General features: G+C 44.7%; 1 protein-coding gene across 2 annotated transcripts; it reads right to left on the bottom strand.

Annotated features, from left to right (window-relative positions):
• Window positions 1-11,428: 11,428 nt before the first annotated feature.
• LOC125534072 (uncharacterized) lies at window positions 11,429-18,990 on the bottom strand. Of its 2 annotated transcripts, none has more exons than XM_087540125.1 (9): window positions 18,687-18,990; window positions 18,281-18,589; window positions 13,986-14,129; window positions 12,963-13,043; window positions 12,828-12,859; window positions 12,697-12,738; window positions 12,299-12,523; window positions 11,922-12,082; window positions 11,429-11,729 (listed from the first exon to the last, which is right to left on the bottom strand). In XM_087540125.1, exons 1-9 carry the CDS (start codon window positions 18,914-18,916, stop codon window positions 11,658-11,660), a joined length of 1,296 nt encoding a protein of 431 aa, XP_087396251.1. In that variant the 5' UTR covers window positions 18,917-18,990; the 3' UTR covers window positions 11,429-11,657. The 2 variants fall into 2 exon arrangements, with proteins under 2 accessions (XP_087396251.1, XP_087396250.1); XM_087540124.1 differs by lacking the exons at window positions 18,281-18,589; window positions 18,687-18,990 and adding an exon at window positions 14,259-14,471 and having other exon boundaries at window positions 12,299-12,370; window positions 12,458-12,523.
• Between the last annotated feature and the right edge of the window lie 6,606 nt (window positions 18,991-25,596).

Consider the following 25,596-nt stretch of genomic DNA (forward strand, 5'->3'; position numbering starts at 1 on the left):
CACATCTAAATATGATGTCATGTGTTTTGTAATCATCTTTGCTGGAATTTTTTGTTGTTTGTTTGTTTTTTAGCCTTTTTCCGCATTTGTGTGCTGTCAGGTTGAACACATGCGGGCTGCCTGGTCAGCGCTAGCTAGCTCGGCTCCCTCGCTGGCCTTGACTTGATTGATACTGTACAAGTCTGCATGGATGAGAAGCAGCCCTATTGTGTATAAAGCCCGTGTCCTTCAGTTTTTTTGCAAAGTGCCCTCCAGCTTGTCCCTAGGTTGACGTCTTTTAGGTCAATTTACCCCATCCGCAAAACATGAAAAAAGTTTATGATTTCTTTTTAAGAATTTGAAATAAAAATAGTGGTAGCTTAAAAAGTGTTCATCAATTCAAAAAAGGTCACAAATTAGAAAAATATATTCGCGATATAAAAGATGTTCAAGAATTTAAAAAATGTTCGCTAACTTCAAAAGTTTTCACCAATTCAATACATATTGGTGAATTAAAATGATGTTCATCGATTTGTTAAATTTTCATGATTTTCTAAAAATATTCATCAATAAAATAATGTTCAAGAATTTAAAAAAAGGTCATGAATTTTAAAAATGCACATTGGGACAAAAAATGGTCAAACCTAGTTGCGAGTTGATGGTGGACTTGAAATTGGGTCAAGAAAATGTCGAGGCCAGTTGCGAGTCAAGGATGGACTTGCAACTGGGGCAAATAAAAGGTTCAACGGCCGAGTTGCATGTCAATGATGGACTTTTAACTGGGACGAAAAATTGATTATAGCCCAGTTGCGAGTTAAGAGTGGACTTGTAACTGGGACAGCTACACAAAACAACAATACCAGTTGCGAGTCGAGGATGGACTTGCAGCTGGGACAACTACACAAAACTACGCTAGGAGTTGCGGGTCGATGGTGAACTTGCAACTAGTACAACAACAAATCTATATGCCTAGTTGCGAGTCGAAGGTGGACTTGCAACTAAGACAACTACGAAACTATGAGCCTAGTTGCGAGTCAAGGGAGGACTTGCAACTGGGGATGAAAACAAACTATGGGTTTAGTTGCAGGCTTAGTTGTGAGTGCAAACTTGTAACAAGGAAAACTACACGAAAACTACGATACTATTTGCGAGTCAAGGGTGGAGTCGCAACTGGACAAGAAGAAAATACGAGCCCAGTTGTGAGTCGAGCGCGGACTTGCAACTAGGATGAAAAATAAAACAACCCAATTGCGAGTCAAGGGTAGACTTGTAACTGGGACAGTAAAAACATAGACTTCAGTTGCAAGTCGAGGGTGGGCTTGCAACTCGAAAAACTGTGAACCCACTTGCGAGTCGATGATTGACTTGCAACTGAGATGAAACAATCTATGGGCCAGTTACGAGTTAAGGGTGGACCTGCAATTGCGATGAAAGTGAAAATACATTTGGAGTTGCGAGTTAGCAATGAGCTTGCAGCTGGGATGAAACAAAAAATGGGTGTAGTTGCGAGTGGAGGATGGACTTGCAACTCGGATGAAAAACAAAAACATAGGCTTCAGTTGCAAGTCGATAGCGGGCTTGCAACTCGGATAACTATGAGCCCACTTGCGAGTCAACAACAGACTTGCAACTGGGACAACTACTAAATCATGTGCTTAGTTGCGAGTCAAGGGTCGATTTGCAATTGGGATGAAACAATATACGAAATTGTACGTTTGAAAATTAGATGAGACATTGCCAAATCTCATCTCGACGAATAACAACTTTTGTGAAATAGAGGACCACATACTAACACCGGCGCAAGCATAGGAGACAACGAGAAACAAACGGCCACAAGAGCGACACCAAAAACCGGCCCGACAGTGCAAACACCATCACGAGACAAGGCACATGCATGTGAACAAAATAATTTTGCACAAAACATACATGTTTAATCACGTGGTGAACAACTTAGGTGTGACATAGCTAAAAACATCTAGATGAGAATTAGCTAATCTAAAAAAATAAAAATAGAGATATCTAAAATAGATGTGAAAACAAAAAACAAAAATCATGAATTTAAAAAATGGAAAAACAAAAACAAAAAACAATATGGTCCTCAAATTGCGTGCCAAGAATGGACTTGCACCGAGGACAAAAACTAATCAAGCCCAGTTACGTATCAAGCGCAAGCCAAAGCCTATCTCTCCATGGAGCTTGTCTCTTCGACATTGAACTTGAAAGTAAATAGAAATACACAGCGACAAGCAATAGAGCATGTCAAATCCACTTTTACAACACATGTCAGAAGAAATGGAGCGCAAGCAAACAAAGACCTGACAAGTGAACAAACAAAACAAGGTGACATAGGAATACATCGGCCGCCAACATGAGATCCACAGTGTGCGGAAAAAATAAAACAATAAAGTCCAACAAACAACATCTAGTATGCGCGAAATTAGAAATTTGATCACGTGGTCTCGCTTAGGATATTATTTGGGCGATAGAAAAAAGACAAATAAAATATAATAAATGAAATGTTTTTAACTTGAATACAAAATGAAATGTTGGTACAAGGAGATAGTGCAACTGCATGGTGGTTAAAAATGTAACAGAAATGGGAGACTAGAGAGTCAATCCATTCATGTGTTTTGAGTTAACCACAAAAAGGATCAAGACACATGGATTCGTGGCACTCTCGTGACAAACCCTCATGCTGAAGACGTGCTGCATTCCATCAGGAACACGATCGAGCTATGGAGAATGGCGGGAGCAACATGCCTAGAGCCCCCCTTCGGAGAATATGTAGCGAGAGATTAGGCCGAGGGCTAAGCCAGTCACCCTGTAGTTTTCATTTTCATTTCTCAAACTGCATCCATGATCGCTTGATCACCCCCTGTTCTCCCGCTGCTTTCTTCTAAATTAATGAAGCCGGAAACCCCGGATCTAAAAAAAAAAAAACCCTCGTACAGCTGTGTGAGTCTTTTTTTTTTCTAAGGATCAACAGTCGCATGAGTCAAACAAGAAAAGACAAACAAAACACAACCGGCCCATCTAACAATTCCTACTGGGCCTCGCTACTAATAACACCGCGAACCTACCAGAATGCACCGCGACAAACGACAAGCCAGGCGATCGACCAGAAACACAAATCTTAGAACGTGAAAATCCAACGGCAGACAAGTTAGATGTGATATACCTATTTCACATCTAGATGTGAAATAACAAATCTGATATAGTATATTATCGACCGCGGCTGGATGCGGGCTCCAATCGGCCGTTTTTACATGTTTCCGCCCTCTCGCTCGGCCGTTTTTCCGCCTTTTCTCGATCTCGCTCGCGGATTTTCATCCCCTGGGTGGATTTTGCACATGTTGGACTAGCGTAGACCCATTTTACTCCGTGTTCGGTTCGGATATTCGGAATTCCAGAGACGGGGAGGAGCTCGAGGCGGAAAACTCGCACAGGGAGGGATATTAGAGCTAGCGAGGAATGACGGAGTGGGCTGGCCCATTAGCTAGCGTCGTATTTTTTTGAACCGGTTTTGTCCTGTTTGTTTCTTCTACTGATCTTTTTACGGTTTTCTCGGATTTTTCATTTTTCCTTTTTTCTTACTAGTAAAAATGCACGTACAATGCACGTCTCAAACGTAAAACAGGTGAATTCACATAATATAAAAAAATAAACGTTTTTAAAAATATAAATCAAATGGATACACAATGTTTGATGTCGCTCAAATTGTATTTTCAAAAGTGAGACACAATAGTGATTATGTTGCTGCATAGAGTAATAGCAGGAAAATATTTTCATTCAAATAAAATCAGCAATTATTTATTAATGCAGTAATATAGGCATGTAGTATAGTCTTCTCTTCGAGTGTAGGCAGGAAAAGAAAGTATAAACTGCCTTACGGTGCAATTATATTATTCAAGATGCTTAATTCTCAAATCTTATTTTATTCTACTAATCTGCATAGCAAAATATATATTTGTACTAATTTGGATCAAATTATATATATTTTTTGGTTGTGTGGACTGCCAAAATTATATAACTACCTACTATGGATAATAGGAAATAGAAGATGATATGTAAGGCAATTCTAATCAAGGGGATGGCGTTACCTCTTGATACGGTCTAGTTTAATGCATATGATGGTACGAAGTAAAGCCCAAGGAAGCCGATATGAACATGAAAAGTAATCATGGGAAATAGACTCTGCATCTTGACTTTTTCAGTATCCCTCTTGATCCTATTTTGTAAGACAAGATTGCTGCATTCTTATGTATGTGCCATATATAATTACACATTTTTAGTACAGCAATCGGCAACCTAAGATAATCCAAAATCTATAATTCTAGATTGCTTGAAGCCCCACGATTCTTATTTAATATGTAATGCACGTGCACCCACTGAACAGACACTTTGTCGGCGTGGGTGCTGCGAACGGAGCTGAAGTCAACGCGGATGTCGATGGTTGCCGGAGAGCATGCTCTGGACGTGGATGGAGTCGTCGCAGTAGCGGCAGAAGAGCGCCTGGCCTCCAAACAGAAGACGATGGCGGCGATAGCACGTGTGTTCCTTGCACTTCCCCCATCGTGGCTAGCGTGCATGATGACGGCAAGCGGCTCGCGATTGGCTTCCTAATAGGATGGATGCGTCCGAGATAAGTTTTTTAATAGGATGGATTTGTCTGAGATTAGTTTCCTAATAGGATGGATGCACTCTGATTTAGTTTCCTAGAATAGGATGCACCCGTGATTATTAGTTTCCTAATTGCTCAGGTGTGGAGTTTCATATTTTCCTTCACGGTGGAGTACGGTCAGTCAATGTAAATTGCTAAGTGCACACATAAAATGGTTTAGGTTAAGCCTAACCATTAGATTGATTTTAGTGGGCCTAATCGTGCGGTGGTATTGGATCTGTGTACGCTTTGTGGGGTGTGCTTAAAGAAGTTCTTATTTGATTGTTTAATAGTAATATAGATCTTTGTTTTTTCAATTTTCTCTATTTTTTCATAAATTTGAATATTTCAAAAAATGTTCCCAATTTCAATTTTTCCCAAAGTTCTAAAAATTGTTCTCTGTGTTTCACAATGTTGGTGATTCGAAAATTGTGTTCACATTTTTTAAAATGTTCGGAATCTCAATATTTTGTTCATGTTTTAATTTTTTTTTCACAATTTTCAATAGGTGTTTTAAAAGTGAAACACGCTTTTTAAAAAATGGTTCATGTTTTTCAAAATTTGTTCACTTTTTCAGAAATTGTTCACTAATTAAATTGTTTAAATTTTGAAAAATTGTTTGCAATTTCAATATTTTGTTCACTTTTTTATCAAAAATTGTTTGGAATTTTAGATAATGTTAGCTTTGTAAGAAAATGCTCCACAGTGGTGACAGAGAGGTCGGAGTTCCATTTGTCCTAATATAAATTGTGATTTGGGGCGACGGAGAGGTCAAAGTTCCACGGTGGTGCCTCCAAGGAGGAGAACGACGTCTGAAGACGCCAACACGGATCTGTGGTGTGGTGGCGAGCCACGGATCGAGGATGGCGGCATGGTGGCGGCGCTCTAGGTGGCCTCGGTGTGCGTAGATCTGACGCCAAGTTGCGGGCAGCGGCTCGGCGATGTGAGGTGTCGTCGTGTGGCTAGCTGTTGTGGTTGGCATGTTGGACAGCGGCGGTAAGCTTCAGCTTGGCGGGATTCGCTCGCCTTGGACATGGGGATTGCTCGGCTGCGGTTGGCTTGCTTGGATCCAGGCGCGTCGGTGTTTGTTGGCTCGTTCCGGATGAGAACTGCTGACCTCGATCGCGCCGGCACCGACCCTTTTGATTTATTGGTAGGCTCTCTTTGGTTCTAATCTCTCCGTAACTAAATATAAGAGCGTTTAGATCACTAACGCCCTTATATTTCTTTGTGAGGGAGTAACTATTAAAAAAAACAGAGTATCTTCTACACGTTGCTTCTTTGGTGTTAATCCGTTGGCTTTTTGTTGACTTCATGATTTTCTGCATCATTTTCATTGTTAGAGCAACTCCAACTATTTCCCTTAAAAAAGTTCCCCTAAAACAATTTTTTGGGCTTCCCGTAACTTGTAGGTTAGTTGTCTGAGAGCAACTTTTGTTAGTTCTTCTACCACTAAATCTTTTTTTATTTTCCATTAAACAAAACTAGCTAAAAAAGACTCCCCATAGGGCCTGCCAGTCAGTGGTGAACGCCGCGGCGGGTAGCGACGCGGGCGCGTGGTGGCGGCATCCCAGCGAGGTTCTGGTGGGGCGGCGACGTTCTGACGGGCTACGCGTGGAAACTTGATGTCGGTTACAATCCCGCCAATAAGATAAGGGGAGGTCATCTTCCGATAAATCTAAGGTGAGAAAAAAAATCTCTTACGGGATCCTCTAAACTTAAGGTCAGTTTGCCGGAACTGTTGGAGAGGTTTTTTTGCCCTATTTGCTGTAAACGACGGTTATTTTAAAGACAGGGGAACTGTTGAAGTTGCTCTTAGCCTCATCCACTGATCGATCATCCTCGTCATCAGAAGAGTCAGAGTCGTCAAACTTCTTTTTCTTTGTTCAACGATTTGTCAAGGATTCTTTTAGACTTGTCATCAAACCATTGTACGGTTGTAGAACTGCAGATCCCACAATGTAGTTTTACATGCAAAGAAAAAATGTGTTGCTAGGCGACTCCTCTCCCCCTCGCATCGCTCCTGCGAGCGACCGAGGGGATAACCCTAGCCGTTGGTGTGCGACCCCTTCCCCCCTCGTTGCCACCGGGCAAAGCCCGGTGGGTGCTGGCGGCAGCGAGGCCCTTTCTCTCCTCGCTTGTGGGGGACTGGTGCGGGCGGACGCTCCCGAGCGGCATGCCCGACGTGGTGGGCTGGACGTGGGTGGTACAGGGTGGATGCGTGGTCGGGGTGGCGGTGTCGGTTTCGACTAGATCTGTCCCGCGGGCGGCGCGGGCTACGGCGGCTCTGTTCGAGGCGGGCGACGGTACCTGGTGGCTGGGTGCCATGGCGTCACGACATGGTGCGGGTCAGGGTGTTGGTTCCTCTGGAGGCCTTCTTCGGCGGCAGGGTGCGGTTGATCCGGCGGCCCAGCCCTCGTCGGCGGACGGGTGGCCCAGGGCCGGCCCTGAGGGAGGGCAGGGGGCGGCCGCCCCGGGCCCCCAAGATCGAGGGGCCCTCCCCAGGTCATGTAGGCTATGGCTCAACATATTTTCGGTCAAAAAAATCTGTGGAATAGATGGCTGGGCCTCACGCGGCACAATGGAATGTACGCATCTACTCCTAGCGAGCAAGGGAGCCAGCGATGGATTCGTTCGTTCGTACGTGCACGTCGGAAAAAAAGAAACTGATTGATCCTTTCCGATTCGTTTCTTTAGGTTAGTACGTGCATGTCTAAAAAAAGAAACTGGTTGACACTGATTGATCCCTTCCTATTCCATCATGCAGGTATTTTACGCAGCGATTACCAATTTCTCAGGCGACGTCGACCCTTCATCTCTTCGCGACTGCGAGTTCGGCGCTCCTTTCCCCTTTTCTTCTAAATCGATTTTCCTTCCTGATTCAGATCGACCGCCGGTTTCAGTTTCGTGCCTCCATGGGGCCATCGGAACCCTGCTTTGCTCTCCGTCCATCAATGATTCGACCATCCGAGGTATATCTTCTATTCATATTGAGGTTCCTAGTCTCCTAGATGAATAGCCGGCACATCGGCATTGTTCAACAATTATCAGTTGATGCAATTTATTCTTTATTTTCAACATTGTGTCTTATTCTGTCATCCGTAAGAAAGTATCAATCTGGTAGCATGAAAGAAAAAGGAAGAAAGCTGTGGATGAATTAGTACAACCACAGTGCAAAAATATTCATATTTTTTTTTCTAAGAGAGTTGGCATAGTTGCCATAGAGGAAGGGCAACCAACTAATGGCAATTCAAAATTTGATCAGCGAGAAGAAAATGTCAACACCAACAACAACGATAATAACGCAAGTGGCTCTGAGCATGTACGTAGGTAATTCATTGGATGTACATGCACGGTCAGGTAGTCATGAAGAACCAGTTTATACTACTAGTATTTATGAAAAACATTGGGATAATCTTGATAAAAAACAACAGACATCTTAGTTGAGAAAGGGTCTAAGAGAGGAGACAAAAAAATGGCATATACCATCTAGACGATGCAAAAAGACATTTTTCATATGCTCATTATCATAGGAAATTAAGCAGTGGGGAGGAACATGATAAAAATGAGTAGTTTATTCAAAAGATGTCGACAAAGCTTTTTGCTTCTGCTGTAAGATCTTCAAGTCTAGCATTAATAGGAGTTTATTCCAAAAATGTTGACAAAGTTTTTTTGCTTCTACTATAAGATCCTTAAGTCTACCATTAGCAAGAATCAGAGATCCTGAGCACATGATGGATTAGGATATTTGTAGATAATATGCATAAAGTATCTGATATATATACTGATTTTGGATGCATTTAAATGTTATTGGTAATATTTCATACGTATGCATAATAATTTTTATTGTTATAATGTCAACATTAAGGGCCCTGGATTTTGGTCTCGCCCCGGGCCCCGGAAATCTCAGGACCGGCCCTGGGGTGGCCTCTTCCTCACCTGGATCTGGACGAAGGTCGTGGTAGGGCGTCATGGGTGACGCAGGGGAGGCCGATGGAGGGACGGGTAAACCGACTACCTGTCACTAGCGTAGGGGTGCGCCGGTCCTGACGAGCTCTGCTCCCCCTCTCCTGTCTCCTCTTACAGGCCTAATGCCTCATGGCTGCAAATCGGTGTTCAGGGTGGGACAGCCACCGGCGGCTCCGATGGTGCTTGGGTTTTGCCGGTCGGCTCAAAGCCCGTAGTACCTTTGATGGTCCCCGGAGTGTCTGGATACAGGGCGACGGCCTTGGTGGCGGGAGCTGCGGGCTCATGGGGGGAGCTTGTGGCCCGGGCATTGACGGGCTCGCTGTCATGGCCGCAAGGGCGGCACGGGGGTGGGCCTTCAACGCTCTAGGGTGGTGGTATGGTCGGCGCTCTGTTGTCGTGCCGTGCCCTGGGCGGCGGTGGCCGGGGCCAAACCGATGGCGGGAGTAACGAGATTTGGGGATACATTACCCGGGAGGAGCGACAGGAAGTAGCTGGTGCGACGCGGCGGTCGGCAGTGAGATGCGGCCTTGCAGCTCCGGGGTAGCGGTGGTCAACCTCCAGACAACAAACGATGCTTTGCTCCCAGTTCATGTCCGCCCTGCGTGCTCGCGCGCGTGCAGTTATAGATGTTACGAATGAATGCTATTTGAGGATGCCTACGTCGACATGCACCGGTGGGTTGATCGTGTACCTGATATATGGGGAAAGCCGAGCAGGAGGAAGGTGATGGAGCAGACCCTCAGCTCGCCGTGGCCGACGTGTCTGTTATGGCACAACTCGAAGTAGGAACCGGGCAGGGCGTTCAGGTCGACGTGGCGTCGACGAAGCGGGGGTGCGTCACGAGGAAACCAGGAAGTCTTCGTGCACTTGACCTAAGGACTAACATCCTTCAAGGCGCAATTGTTATCGTTAAACCTTTATATGAAACACTTAACATCAAATCTTGTCACATGATGCGAAATTCTAAGCTCATCGTACTAACAAGAAGACAAGAATCTACGTCGGAGCTCCGTCGACTATATCCAGAAAGACGAATTTGAGCAGGATCAAAGGCCAAAAGACAAACAAGAAGAAGAAGCATCGCCATCCACCCGAGTGTGGCACCTACTAGGACTATAAACCATAATCTAAACTACTAACCGAAGTAGAGGCACCGGGATTTCCTCCCGCCATCGGCCGCCGGAGCGGCAGGCAGAGGGGAAGCGAATCCATAGGCTCGTTAGTGAAGTTTTGAGGGAAGAATTTATCCTAACTACAACGGAGCGTCTTCTTCGAGAGTATTTGGACTTGATTGTGCGGCACACTTATCATTTACGACGACTTTTCGACTGTCTAGTACAACATGTTTTATTCGGCTCCGGCAAGAGATGGGCGATGACGATGGCGCGCCTTTGGTTCGCTTCAGTGTTTGTAGTCGTCGCTAGGTAATCTACATATGTGGATGTAAATTTTATTATGTCGGATATTCTTTGTACTGACATGATTGAAGATGAATAGATAAAAAAAATCACAAGAAAAAAACTTCTAACAGTTGTGAGTTTCTGCTATCTGCTCTGCTCGTCAATGGACTCCCATGCTTGAAGGTGTCCACGCATTTAAAAAACACATAATTACAAGTATTACTTATTTTTAAGAAGTGGTCACGCATTTGAAAAAAATATCCGTGCGTAATGTAAAAAATGTGTTTAATCATTTTTTTAGAAAATATGTACATGTAATTTGAAATGTTTTCGCCTATTTTTAAAATGTTCATGCAATGTTAAAAACTGGTCACATATTTTAAAAAGTGTACGCAGAGTTTTAAAAACTGCTTGCACATTTTAAGAAATGTTCATGTATTTGTTAAAAGGGTGTGTCTAGGGCACATCTTGCACATCTAAATGAGTGAATCAAGCACAAAAGAGGAAAAGAAAAAAGAAAAAAGGAATTATCCACACAAATCTCAACGTAAGATCAATGACATACCACTTAGATGTGCAATACTTATGGGACATCTAGACGTGCTTTAGCAAAAATGTTGTTAAAAATGTGTGTGCTGTCTACAAAACACATAAGACAAAAAATATGGAAAATAAAAATAAACAAATAAAGAGTAACTAAAAGAAATAATTATATTTTTTCTTCTTATAAGGCAAAATAATTAGATGAGAAATCATTTTGTGGGAGCCGACGTTGCATCTTGCCATCGTGGCCATGACTTCGAGTAGAGATGGAGGAGCAGGGGAGGCCGCCTCGGTGGGATGCGTACGAGCAGTCGACCACCAATATATTATCCAACAAAATTTTCTCTCTTTTATACATTGCCTGAACAATTGCACTATGAGAAAAGAGCAATTGCATGCTACGTGGGAATGGTGCATGCACAAGTTTAGACGAGACCATTCCAACCATCATTACAAGTCGGTGCAGGAAAGGGCACACAAACTGGGCGTGCTTCAATCTGTCTTGACTCTTGAGTGAAACTCTGAACAAGCCAACGTTGTTAGCTCTTTGTATTGTGCATTTGATTTTTGGAGATTGTTTCACATTTGTTTGAGTACATTTTTTTTCTGTTCTTGAGTAGTGGAGGGAATCTGAAGTCATTTTTCTGCAAACTGACGCGCTCTCGATCAAGCGAGCCTCCAGGAGAAGAGAACAAGTAGTATGTCTCTCTCTACCCAGGCGAGCTGAATTTAAACAACTCCGACTGCTGCGTATGAGAGTTCGGATATGCACATGCAAGTACTACAAGCTTCTTCCATGGTGGGGCGGTGGAACGGCGGCTGAATCAACGACATGAATGCATGCAGAGGAGCCTGGGACGCAACACAGATCTTCCCATTCCAGCAGCAATAAATCCCGAGCTCATCATTACAGTACATAGCATCACCCATTACTCAGCAGCTTACATACTTTAGTGGCATATAAGTGATCGACACTAGTCCCAACACAAGCACTAGTAGTTGGTAACAGAGTTGCATCATAAACATTGTCACAAGTTCCAGGAGACTCGCAGGCCTCAAGCAGGAGGTAAAACGGGTCAGCCAAACGCTCCAGCAGAATGGGTATTTCATGGAGCGGCCGTCTCTCCACCACTCGGCTTGGCGCTCAAATTCTCCACAGCACAATACCCTGGCATGACCTGCACGCGCAAAGACAAGCACCGCGCGTGTTAATGAACATCATCCGAGACAGTAACTTCAGGCTTCAGGGCGATTCGTACAGCACCAGACGCCTTCAGGCTTCGGGATAGATTTTGCCAGTTAAATCTATATATTCGTAAAAGGAAACCTACTAAGCCCACTGTACTCTGAACTCTTTGTCTTGTTCTTACCAGAGTTGCTTCACGAGGTGCCCCATTTGACCGTTGTCGTTTCGAATCACGGTCTTGCTCAGCCGTTGCAAGTTCATCCCTTGAATTCTTTCTCCCATCTGAATCCTCCTGACGAGCAGTGATGGTGTGACAACCTGCTTCGCCCTCATGCTTACTCGTGCCTGCAACAGAATGAAGATTGTTTAAGTATTATGACAGCATAATATACCAATGTTCTCTTAACAGCGAATGTTTCAGGACCAAAGGTGAACGTTTATTTTGACTAGTCCATGATACGATCAATGTTTTTTTATTAGTGTAAGAATGGTCGCTCGCGGTAGTGTTAGTAAGAACTAACACTACAAGAGATCAACCAAGCAGAGGTTCAACTAATTTACCTGCATTTGTCGATGGCCCAGAAGTTTTAGCTTCTGTGAAGGTACCTGGGATGGGCTGGAGGAATTGAGCGCCTGTGACGAGTTTAAAAGGTAAAATATAAACCACAACTTTGACCATGAAGTTTGTAACGGGTGAACAAAACACAAGCAAGGTTTTACCTTCATTTTCAAGTGGATGGCTCGGAACAGAGGATACCGTTCGAAAGCCAGATCGTACAGTTGCATCTGAAGGTCATCCCAAAATTTCATCAGTTCCCATATATATACAACAAAATCACATCTGATTTCTTCAAACAGCGGGACAATATAAGTAGATCAGGCCTCTTCTATTCTGGGAGCTTTTGAGCTACAAGGTCCTAATAGTGAACAAAAGACCATGAAGAGACGCTGGTGTTTACCAAGGAGATCCGCCAGCAATTCCTTTGCTTCGTCAACCGACTGTGCCCATTGATTGGAACACATGGTTAATAACTATCACAGATGTGCTTAATCATATGTACGATCTTTGCAAGTACAGGGGTTATCATACCAATATTTGAACTCATATGACGTCGACACTGCCTATAAAAAGCAAGCAATGTGGATATGTTCAGAAGTGAGCAAGAACCAGTAAGAGTGGGATTGAGGAAAGGTCTAGTTCAGGCTGGTGAAGATGTACAATTACCTCTTCAAGGCCCTGATGACAGCTTTTTGTTTTTCTGATCCTGTATTTTTCTGCTTCACATAACGCCTATGACTCCTCAAACTAGCAGAGAGATCAAATACAGTAAGGAAACTGAGAATTATGACTACTGAAACCGGGAATCATGTGATACACTGGACTGGATCGAGTAGTTTAGACAAGCAACTTCACAAGTAAATGGACATCTAAGTCTTAACATACCCCTTCATTTTCTGGTTCTATTGCATTAAAAAAAACTCAACTATTTCCACTTCATCATATTTTGCAAAACACACAACCTTCTACCTTATCTCATTCTTTCTCAATCGCCCACTCAGAACCACACAAGAACAAAATAAAAACAACGATAACTGAACAAGTGATTAACAAATTGGTTTGTACTTGTCACAGTTGGTGTAGATTTAATTGATGAATCAAGAAGCGAACAATGTCCAACCCACGAATGGCACAAGCACAAGAGTTCAATTTGTTGCCAGCTATTGTATTTTACGCCGTTCTGCTTTTATATCAATGCACAGGTAGAAGCAAGAAGAGTTTCATGAGCAAACAGAACAGAGAAAAAGGAAATCACCATCACTACAAGACCATTGCTTGATTTCTTCCGAGGAAAAAGATACATATCAATAACCAAGATTATTCAGATCACTGAAATGTTAACATATTAGACTACTAGTAGCTAGTTCCATGAATGGATCAAGTTTCTGTGGATGCCAAAAGACTATGGGTATGTTTGGATGGCGGCCAAAATCCACCATACCATATCTCAGTCATGACGAATCATCGAACGAAGACGGAAGCGTAGGACGCTTGTCCCTTTGCGCCCAGCGACAGTGGCGATGTTACAATTCAAGGCTCCGCTGGGCATAATAGATCCCAAATCCACTTGAACCTTTGGAGATAAGCCCGACCGAGACTTTCCTATTATTTCTAGTAAGTACTAGTACAAAGTAGTGGTAGGTCATGGAGGAGCAGGATAAAGTTTGGATGATGCATGGGGTTACGTACCCGGAAGCAATGGGAAGTACATGGGGCGGGTTGAAGCCGGTGGTCGGCAGCGAGAGGCAGCCTCGCAGCTCTGGAACGCGATGAGCCAGCGAGTAGACAAGAGACGATGCCTTTATCTGCATTCTCTGCCAGTTCATGTTGGCCCTGCATGCGTTGGTACATATATACGCACACGTGTGTGAGATTATGACTCTGCACGAATCTATCCTAATTCTGAAATACTAGAATGCACGCTCCCGGATTCTGAAATTGGTGGATCATCGGGAGAGATACCTGAAACGGTCGATTACGGACATGCAGATGGAGCGGAGCCTCAGTTCGGCGTGGCTGACGGCTCTTTCGTGGTTAATCATATGTATGGTCTTTGCAAGTACAGGGGATATCATATCAATTTTTGAACTCATACGGCACTGTCCGCAAAAAGCAAGTACAGGGGATATCATACCAATTTTTGAACTCATACGGCACTGTCCGCAAAAAGCAAGCAACGCGGATATGTTCAGAAGTGAGCAAAAACCAGTAAGAGCGGGATTGAGGAAAGGTCTAGTTCAGGCTAGTGAAGATGTACAATTACCTCTTCAAGGCCCTGATGACAGCTTTTTGTTTTTCTGATCCTGTATTTTTCTGCTTCACATAACGCCTATGACTCCTCAAACTAGCAGAGAGATCAAATACAGTAAGGAAACTGAGAATTATGACTACTGAAACCGGGAATCATGTGATACACTGGACCGGATGGTTTTCCGGCGGAGTTTTATCAATTTTTTTGGGATATGTTAAAGTCTGATCTAGTTCAATTGTTTAATGAACTGCATGCTCATAGACTAGACATCTCCAGAATAAATTTTGGTGAAATTATTCTTTTACCAAAGACAAAGGATGCCAATCGGATTCAACAGTATAGACCGATTTGCTTATTAAACGTGAGCTTTAAGATTTTCACCAAGGTCGCGACCAACCGTCTGAATGGGGTCGCTGACCATGTAGTGAAACCTTCTCAGACGGCTTTCATGCAAGGACGGAACATTTTAGACGGTGTTGCTGTTCTCCATGAAACAGTTCATGAGCTTTACCGTAAAAAGTTGAACGGTGTCATCTTTAAGATTGACTTCGAGAAAGCTTATGATAAGGTGAAGTGGCCTTTTTTGCTCCAAACTCTTCGCATGAAAGGGTTTTCTGACACTTGGTGCCGATGGGTTGAGAGTTTTGTGTCTGGAGGCAGTGTGGCTATCAAGGTCAACGATGACGTAGGCAACTATTTCCAGACTAGGAAGGGGCTTCGTCAAGGCGACCCCGCATCTCCTATCCTTTTCAACATCGTGGCTGATATGCTAGTTACTCTCATCGAGAGGGCCAAACTAGCTGGACAAATCACCGGGGTCATTCCTCATCTAGTAGAAGGAGGCCTCTCAATTTTGCAGTACGCGGACGACACAATTCTGTTTTTGGATCACGACCTTGAAAAGGCCAGAAACCTCAAATTGGTATTATGTGCTTTTGAGGAGCTCTCGGGCCTGAAGATAAACTTTCATAAGAGTGAACTATTCTGTTTTGGCGAAGCCGCAGAAAATTCACAAGATTATGCGGAGATATTTGGATGCCATTTAGGCCAATTTCCGATTAGATATCTAGGTATTCCTATTCATTATCGGCGTTTGACAATCGCTGAATGGAAACATGTTGAAGAAAGACTGGAGAAACGGTTGGCGAGCTGGAAGGCCAAACTCCTGTCCTATGGGGGCCGACTAGTTCTTATCAACTCGGTACTTACCAACATGGTTCTTTATATGCTATCTTTTTTTCATCTGCCAAAAGGTGTTCTCCAACGCCTTGATTATTTTAGATCAAGGTTTTTTTGGCAGAGTGAAAATGAAAAAAAGAAATATCGCTTGGCTAGGTGGAATATTATATGTCGGCCCAAAAGTCAAGTGGGACTCGGAATCCAGGATCTTGAGATCAAAAACATTTCATTGCTCAGCAAATGGGTATACAGATTACTCACTGAGGATGGTGTTTGGCAGGAGATCATTCGTAATAAATACGTTGGGTCCAAAGCAATTTCCCAGGTTTACTGGAAACCAGGTGACTCTCATTTTTGGAGTGGGGTTATGAAAGCTAAGGAATTCTTCTTCCAATATGGCACCTTCTCGGTCAGGGATGGCTCCCAGATTCGATTCTGGGAAGACACCTGGCTAGGGACTACTCCTCTAAACGTGCAATACCCAAGCTTATATCGAATAGTTAGACATAAGTTTGTCACGATTAAGCAGGTATTGGGACAAGTAAACCCGGATATTTCTTTTCGCAGAACGATTTCTGGACCTCGTTTGAATGCATGGAACGATCTGCTGACTCGTTTGGAAGCTGTCCAACTGTCGGCTGAATCAGACATCTTTAAATGGAACCTGCATCTGAACGGAAGATTTTCGGTTAAATCCATGTACGATGCACTGGTTCATAACGAGGTTCCATCTGATAATAGAAAATTGTGGAAGCTTAAGATTCCTCTAAGAGTGAAGATTTTCCTTTGGTTTCTCAGCAAAGGTGTTATCTTAACTAGGGATAATTTAGCTCGACGAAGCTGGCAAGGCAGCAAAAAATGTGTTTTTTGCAATCATAATGAATCCATTGAACACCTATTTTTTGATTGCAAATTCGCTAGATCGGTATGGGCAATGGTCCAAATTGCTTCGAATCTATACCCTCCACGCAACGTACGGAATATGTTCGGGAATTGGCTGAGGGGAATAGATAAACAATTTTCTAAGCACATTCTTGCGGGGGCGGCTGCCTTATGTTGGGCGTTGTGGCTAACCAGGAATGATATTGTTTTTAATCATAAAAGTGTTTCATCTCCTATGCAGGTAATTCATATATGCTCGCGATGGCTCCGTATGTGGTCTATCCTGCAGAGGCCGGAGGACAGAGACTTTTTTATGATGGCTTCTACCCAATTGGAGTGCTCGGCCAGGGACATTTTTTACCCCCATGGATGGCGGTGTGACCTTCGGATAGGCCCGGCATCACCTTAGGCCTTTTTTATCTTTTTTCGCTACAGCTGGCGTTCCGCCTTTTTGTTTTGTTTTTTGGGATCTGGTACTTTGGCTGTGTGCATCTAGATATGCAGAGGCCGGGTTATCTTTGATGCGGTTGTATCAACTCGATAGTTCAATTCAATGAAAAGCCCTTTATCGAAAAAATCTAAGTCTTAACATACCCCTTCATTTTCTGGTTCTATTGCATTAAAAAAAACTCAACTACTTCCACTTCATCATATTTTGCAAAACACACAACCTTCTACCTTATCTCATTCTTTCTCAATCGCCCACTCAGAACCACACAAGAACAAAATAAAAACAACGATAACTGAACAAGTGATTAACAAATTGGTTTGTACTTGTCACAGTTGGTGTAGATTTAATTGATGAATCAAGAAGCGAACAATGTCCAACCCACGAATGGCACAAGCACAAGAGTTCAATTTGTTGCCAGCTATTGTATTTTACGCCGTTCTGCTTTTATATCAATGCACAGGTAGAAGCAAGAAGAGTTTCATGAGCAAACAGAACAGAGAAAAAGGAAATCACCATCACTACAAGACCATTGCTTGATTTCTTCCGAGGAAAAAGATACATATCAATGACCAAGATTATTCAGATCACTGAAATGTTAACATATTAGACTACTAGTAGCTAGTTCCATGAATGGATCAAGTTTCTGTGGATGCCAAAAGACTATGGGTATGTTTGGATGGTGGCCAAAATCCACCATACCATATCTCAGTCATGACGAATCATCGAACGAAGACGGAAGCGTAGGACGCTTGTCCCTTTGCGCCCAGCGACAGTGGCGATGTTACAATTCAAGGCTCCGCTGGGCATAATAGATCCCAAATCCACTTGAACCTTTGGAGATAAGCCCGACCGAGACTTTCCTATTATTTCTAGTAAGTACTAGTACAAAGTAGTGGTAGGTCATGGAGGAGCAGGATAAAGTTTGGATGATGCATGGGGTTACGTACCCGGAAGCAATGGGAAGTACATGGGGTGGGTTGAAGCCGGTGGTCGGCAGCGAGAGGCAGCCTCGCAGCTCTGGAACGCGATGAGCCAGCGAGCCGACAAGAGACGATGCCTTTATCTGCATTCTCCGCCAGTTCATGTTGGCCCTGCATGCGTTGGTACATATATACGCACACGTGTGTGAGATTATGACTCTGCACGAATCTATCCTAATTCTGAAATACTAGAATGCACGCTCCGCGGATTCTGAAATTGGTGGATCATCGGGAGAGATACCTGAAACGGTCGATTACGGACATGCAGATGGAGCGGAGCCTCAGTTCGGCGTGGCTGACGGCTCTTTCGTGGTTCAGTTGGAGGTAGTCCTTGGGCAGCAACTTCTCCCCTTTGCCGGCGGCGGCGTTGGCGAACCCGTGGAGACTCTTAAGGAAGTGACGGAAGACAAAGGCGTAAAAGCTCTTGTGACAGGTGGTGGACGGCGGCAGGAACTTGTCTGCGTACCCGACGGCGTCGGCCCACCGGCCGACCTGGATGAGGTCGCACAGGTGCTGCAGGTCCATGTACGCGCGCGTCTTGTTCATGAGCCTGCAGGGCATCGCATAGATCCAGCGGTGCGTTAGGAGAGACATTATTGGTTTACCCTTTTGATGAAGAGAAGCGTATATGGAGATGATGCGTGTACTCTTTGTAGGAGTCGTCGAAGCCTTGGCACCAGAGGTAGCTCATGAGGCGCCGGTGACGAAGGCGCGCCACGCGCGGATACTCCGGCAGGCTGAAGATCTTGCCGGCGGTCACGCCCTTCCCCTCGTCGGAGGCCATGACGGAGACATTTAATAGGTCCGCCGTGCCGGAGCTCTTGTCGACGGCCTCGGCCTTAACCTCGCCGGAGAACACGTAGGAGGCATTCATCATCGCTGGTGATTGGGATGGATAGGGCACAATTTGGGGGAGAGAGCGGGGAGAGGAATACACAGAGGCGGCGGCGGGATGGGGCCACTCTCTCTCTCTCGCCAAACCCTCGTCGCTCTCTCCCGCTGAGTTGGGCCACCGTTGGTTTGTTGGATCGATTGGGCTACCAGTAGAAGTCAAATTAGGCCTGGGAAGCCCGAAGGTGTGTGTGTCAGGTCGGCTTGGGTTCCAGATTTCGGCCTGATGGCCCAGTCTATAAAACCCCAAAAAAGCCTAAAATACCTAGGACTTATTTCTCAAAAAAAAAAAGGACGCCGACCAGCTAGGACTTGGAAATATTTCTCAAAAAAAAAACACTAGGACATGGAAATAAATATCTCTACTCCTAGAGGAGGAGTCTGTGGCGATGATGGCAAGTATCGTTTGTTTGTTCGTCCGTCCGTCCTGTTTCTCGCTCCGCTCGAACTCGACGCATGCACACGAAGCCAGCCCGTGAGAAAAAGCCCAGCCCGAGCAACCGCCGCTCTCCTCATACACGTGCACATGCTCCTGAAGAAAATTTCCTCTATGTTTTGTCACAATCGCACTATCGCCCACAACGTGACCTACCCAACACGACACATCACACCCCCCCCCCCCCCGACGTCGCGGCTCCATGGCACCACGCGCATGAGCTGCCACCTCTATTGCGGACCTCCAGGTCACCGTTGATATGCCGCCCACCCTCCCACGGTGGCTCAGTTCTGACTCGATTCCCTTCCAGATCCCAAGTCCGTCTCCCTCTCGTCGCACCTCCCTCCCGGACCCCATCTGTAGAGTTCCACACACCAACCCCGGCCACCTCCTGTCACCGCCGCTCCAGACGCCTCGCACCCGCCCTTGCCTCCGTTCATCGCCATCTTCCGCCAGAGAGACCGTAGAGAGGGCGAAGTCCAAGGGCGCGATGTTGAGGTAGGAGCAACGCCCTGCATCGGCCGGCCCACGTCCGGATGTCGCGTCTGGCCAACAACTACATGAATGCCTCCGTGACGCGCTACATAGCCTCGCCATACTAAATAAGAAGCATCAGCAAATAAATTTAAGGATCCTCTTCTGATAAATAGGGAGCTACATCAGACATTATATGGTCCTATCATTATTTGGGTAGACAGGACTGATATCAAGGCTTAAGTATCTCGGAACCATGCTTTTCCAGCATAATTTTCAATATCTAAGTTAATCTACAATGATAGCAACGAAGACATCGTTCGGCTTACCTTCAGTATTGTCTTTTGGTACGATTAATGTAATCTCCCAAATGAACTGTTTTATTTTCCCTTTATGTTCTTTTGCTCTGATCCCTCACCATTGCTTTATTGACTGCAACCATTTCTATTTTGTATTGTATGATTTTATTTGTTGGAGAGATACTTGTTGCGCATTTTCGACTTCTTGTTGCTCTAGCATGTTTTGTACCGGACTTGTTTAGGTAGATATGGTACTAATAGGAGAGATGAATGTGCAGAAATTGATAGAATACATTTTCAATTAAACTGATTTATTGTATTTTATCAACACATATAGGAGTTTGTTACATAGTTTTTTTATCAAAGAATGAGGTGTTGGTATTATATGCATTGTTGACTTTCCTGAACATTTTTGGACAAAAATAATATGAAACATGTACATGCATCATTGGTCCAAGTCCTCAAAGTAGAATTAATGACCCTTTGATTATTGATTCATGTATATATCTTTGTTCTCCTGTGAAAAAAGGACGCCGATATCCGCCACACGTGTGGCATGTAGGGGGATGTGCCGCACGCCCCGTGTGACATCGACACAGTCCCGTCCACACGAGGACGTCCGAGCGCATCCAACGACAGCCCGCACGTCCGGTGTGTGGCGCGATCGCCCACACGTCCGGGCGAGCGACCCCGCAGCCCGCACAAAACCTCTCTCGGTCGTCTCTCTCCACTTGTGAACCACAGTAGCCACCGTGCGTCGTCTCCAACCTCTGCATCGGCAAATCTTCCCCTACCCTCGTCGTCTTCCTTCACTGGTTGCCATGGCAACCAGATCAGATCGCTAGCGCCCACACTCCCCATCGACAGAAAACACGGCAACGAGTTCACAGGTCAGAAACACATTATACATCTAGTCGTTCACCTATCTCCTCCTCCCCCCCCCCACCCCCCTCCCATCCCTAGAAATTTCACTTCTAGATTGCCCACGTAGATGGTGACTGGATCCACAGTTCTGGCCGTTCATCTTTATTCTCCTCTGCCCTCCAACGAACACAAATTTGCCATGTTCTATCATTTATCTGATCTAAGATTTTAGGTTCCGGATGCTATCAGTAGATGCTCGAGAAGGATGTTTCGAATTCACTAAGAGTTAGGATTCACTAAGACCAGGGCAGAACAAAGCAATTTGGGCGGTACCACTAGTAGAAAACGAGCCTATTGTCCCGGTTCGTAAGGGCCTTTTGTCCCGGTTCCTGAACCGGGACTAAAGGGTCGTTACTAATGCCCTGACCCTTTAGTCCTGGTTCTAACCAGAACTGGGACAGATGGGCCTCCACGTGGCCTGTGCGCTGAGCCTAGGCAGGAGGGCCTTTGGTCCCGATTGGTGGCACCAACCGGAATCAATAGGCATCCACGCGTCAGCATTTCTGTGGCTGGGGTTTTTGTTTTTTTAATGGGGGGGGGTTGGGGTTTTGGAGGATTAATTTAGGTATTTCATATATTGTGTTAGCTAGCTAATTAATAGAGAAAAGTGTCCTCTCTTATGTCCGTGCTTGGTCGACGCTACGTACTATACATACGTATAGAGAGGACTAGATACGCTAGCTAGCTAGTAAGCAAACGAAGGAAACAGAAGATCGTCATGAACATATATGCATACAGAGAGAAGTGATATCTACCGCCTCTCCTTCTTCGAGAGATTGGTCGAACAACAAGTTCTCGTATATCTATCCGACACTACTGGCTACATATATACAATAATTATCTCTTACAAATATAATCTCCTAAATTACGGACGCATGGTCCACATAGTATTCTCCGTCTTCAGCGATCACGTGGTAAGAAAGAATGCCGCCAATTCCTCTTGAATTGCTCGCATGCGATCTGGTGCTAGGAGTTCATCCCGCATCCGGAACATCTAATTTGAAGAAGGGGGTCAATACATGTATATATGAATGAATGAAACTCAACACAAATGATGATAAATAAAATAAAATTGTGAATATTGTTATTTACGCACTTCATATTGTTCGGCAGGGTAGCCCCGCTCACAGGTCGTGTGGCGGATGGACTCGCAAACGTAGTATCCACAGAAATCATTCCCTTAGTCCTGCCACAACCACTTTACAAGAAATGGAGGTCAATCAAACAGATAAGCGAGAATGCCAAATGGTATTGATGAAACTAGCGCTTGAATCAATAGCTAGGAGATGCGCGGAACATGCTACTATAGTACTTACTTTCGGGTGTCTAAATTGCAGCTCCTTCGGCAGTCCCAGAGCTTTTTTGGTGAATTTTCTCCAAACCCTGCCAGACAAAGAAAATAATTACCTGATATCAGAAATGAACAAAGTTGCTGATTTGGTGGATAATGATCGATTTAACTTACTTCTGGAGTATTTGAGCCATGTCCGCATACTCCTGGGGATCTTTTCGTTTAGAGTCCAAGACAGTTACTACTCCCTGCTCAAGCCTAATCTCTAGGAGAATATAGTGGTATCTGCGCACGCATGCATAACTCATCAATTACATTACTATAACCTAGACTAATATATAAGGGAAACCGAATATGCACAAGACAGTAACACTCACTTGAAGTTATAAGGAAAGAGTATTATATCTTTGTTTTCATTTATTTTGAATGATCGTAGCAAGTTGGCCTCGGTATCTGCGGCATGAAATTCAACCTCAGTTGCATCTATGAGATGTGTTAATGAACCCAATATCACCGACTTGTCTTTTCTTCAATTCGACGATCTTCAATCTGCATAATTAATATAGTGAGGATAATTATAAATACATGCAATGAAAGAGCTGAGCTATATGGAGAGACTTAATGACAGAAGTAATAGTACTTACAGACAGTAGCAGGTGACCGTTGCTTTATCGAGGGCCAATTGATTGAAAAACTGATAGAACTCCTCAAATGGAATAGGCAACAGATCAATTCCAACGAGGTCATGCTCCTTTTTAACTCTCACATACAAAGTACTCCTCCCCCAGACTCTCTGCAAATTTTCAAGTACCAATCATGCAATCTTCGCATCATCGTTGATAGAGATCTTTCATCTTTGACGAGAGGCTTCCCGTACTCGTATCTGTGTATCTGCACGTCCATGAAATCATAATGTACACCGTCGGGCAGGTAATCTCCAAGATTGCTATAACCGGGCACCATCCTCGGATCGACGATGTCGCTAGGCACCTTGAGCGGGGGGCTCGATTGATTCCCTTGTTTGCCGAGCTGGGCAATTTGTTTCCCAGCTGCTCGTCGTTCTTTCATCCTTTGATCACTGACTGTATTTCCCGACCGCTCCGCTTCGGCTCATGTCTTTCCAATAATGCGCTCATAGTTACCTACTTATACAATGACCTCTCCTCCGGTCACCCAGCGACGGGATTGTCGATTCCTCGCGTCGCGCCTACAGCAGCCGCCTGGCCTCTCTTGCTCCGGTCAATCAATTGCACAGATCCATTCGTCGCCACCGCAGCCTCGCCCCACTTCCTCCGCCGCCGCCCTTCTGCTCTGGCCAACCACCACTACTCCACCCACCAACCTCCCCTGACCACGAATTAGTAGTATGGTTCGTTCGCTCGCCGCCGGAACCAACCACCATCCCGATGCTCTGTTTTCGGTAGCCACTCTGTCGCTGGCATGATGAGTATATCAAATCAAACAAACGTCAATTAATTGCATCTTGTTCATGAGCATGCAGGGCATCGCATAGATCCAGCGGTGCGTTAGGAAAGATATTGGTTTACCCTTTTGAAGAGAAGCGTATATGAAGATGCGTGTACTCGTTGTAGGAGTCGTCCAAGCCTTGGCACCAGAGGTAGCCCATGAGGCGCCGCTGACGAAGGCGCGCCACGCGCGGATACTCCGGCAGGATGGAGAACTTGTAGGCGGCCACGCCATTCCCCTCGCCGGAGGCATTTTTTTGGTCCGCCGTGACGGAGCTCTTGTCGCCGGTCTCGCCCTCAGCCTCGCCGGAGAAGACGCAGGAGGCATTCATCATCGCTGGTGATTGGGATGGATAGGGCACAGTTTGGGGGAGTGAGCGGGGAGGGGAATACACAGCGGCGGCGGCGGGATTTTCTGCCTTTCACTCTTTTATGATGCGTTTGGTAGCCCCCCAATCAGCCGTGCGCGAAAAAAATATATAACATGTTTAGTTTTTTTTGTTTAGTTATTTTTTTGAAGGGAAATAGCCTTTATTCATTCAAAAACCACATTGAGTGGGATACAAGATTGGTCATGAGGCTGGCTAAGCCAAACATGACGACCAAAAGCTAAACTTAAAGCAAATCTAGCTAACTTATGAGCTTCTAAATTAACATGACGATCTCTAAAAGAAAAATTACATTGGAACGGTGATGATCTGGACTTTATTTCAGAGATGATCGAACCATAGGAGCCCTTGTGTTCTCTCGTTATGTCACCAATGACCTGCTTGCAATCTGAAGCCACAACCATTCGCTGAATATGAAGATCTTCCGCTAGGGCAATAGCCTCCCGGCATGCAATAGCCTCAAGTGTGGCTGGGTCCCAAATCCCCGCGATGACCAAAGTTGAGCTCCCCAAGAAAACACCATTGTTGTCCTGCAAATAGCTACCGCCGTTCCCCTTCTATGTGTTCGTACAGCTGCATCAACATGGATCTTGGCATAATTTGCTGGAGGAGCCTTCGGTCTCTGCCTGACCGTGTTAGTGTTTACTGTACTTTGGCGGACATGCTTTTGAACTCTAACCTGTTTAGTTATCTAGCTACATCAGATTCTTGCATTGCACGAAACTTAGGCCCAGTTCTTTTGAGCAGTTTATGGAGAATTTTGGTCTGATAAATTTGAAGCCAAAAGAACTAGACTTGACTTCTAAAATCTGGAAAGCATTCTCTAGAATCCTAGTGCAACCAAAAGCTCTCAAAACGCTTGATTTTCCCAGAATCTAAAGATTTTGGCAAGTCCCACCAAAGAAAACCTTTCAAAACAGAAGAGTACCCCTATCCCATCAAGAAATTACACCGGGAATGCCACTGCCCATCCACGCGCTGGACCAGAGAAAACGAGCGAGCGGACCGCTCGACCCCTGTTCGTATCGGGGGAAAGGAGTCCAGACGAAGCGAGGGCTAGGGAGAGAACGGGGATGGGAATACACAGCGGCCGCGGGACGGGGGCCACTCTCGGGAAATTCCCTTTTTTTTGCTCCGTCGAGAGTGGCGTTTTGGCTCTTAGGTCTAGATACATCTATTATGAAATAAGTATAATAAACATATTTTAAAATGTTAAAATTTTTTGTGAAAAAATCCCACGTGTATATCCGGACATCCTATGTTCGCACACAAAATTTCGGTGAAAAGGGACATTTTTTGGCATTATAAAAAAGATTAAAAAATGCCTCGTGAATAGCTGTAATCAATCATCGAAAAATTTCTTTTTTACACAAGCCATTGGAAATAC

Source organism: Triticum urartu, chromosome 2A (genome assembly GCF_056163025.1).
Source record: "Triticum urartu cultivar PI428250 chromosome 2A, HENAU_Tu73, whole genome shotgun sequence".
In the NCBI taxonomy this organism is placed as follows: domain Eukaryota; kingdom Viridiplantae; phylum Streptophyta; class Magnoliopsida; order Poales; family Poaceae; genus Triticum; species Triticum urartu.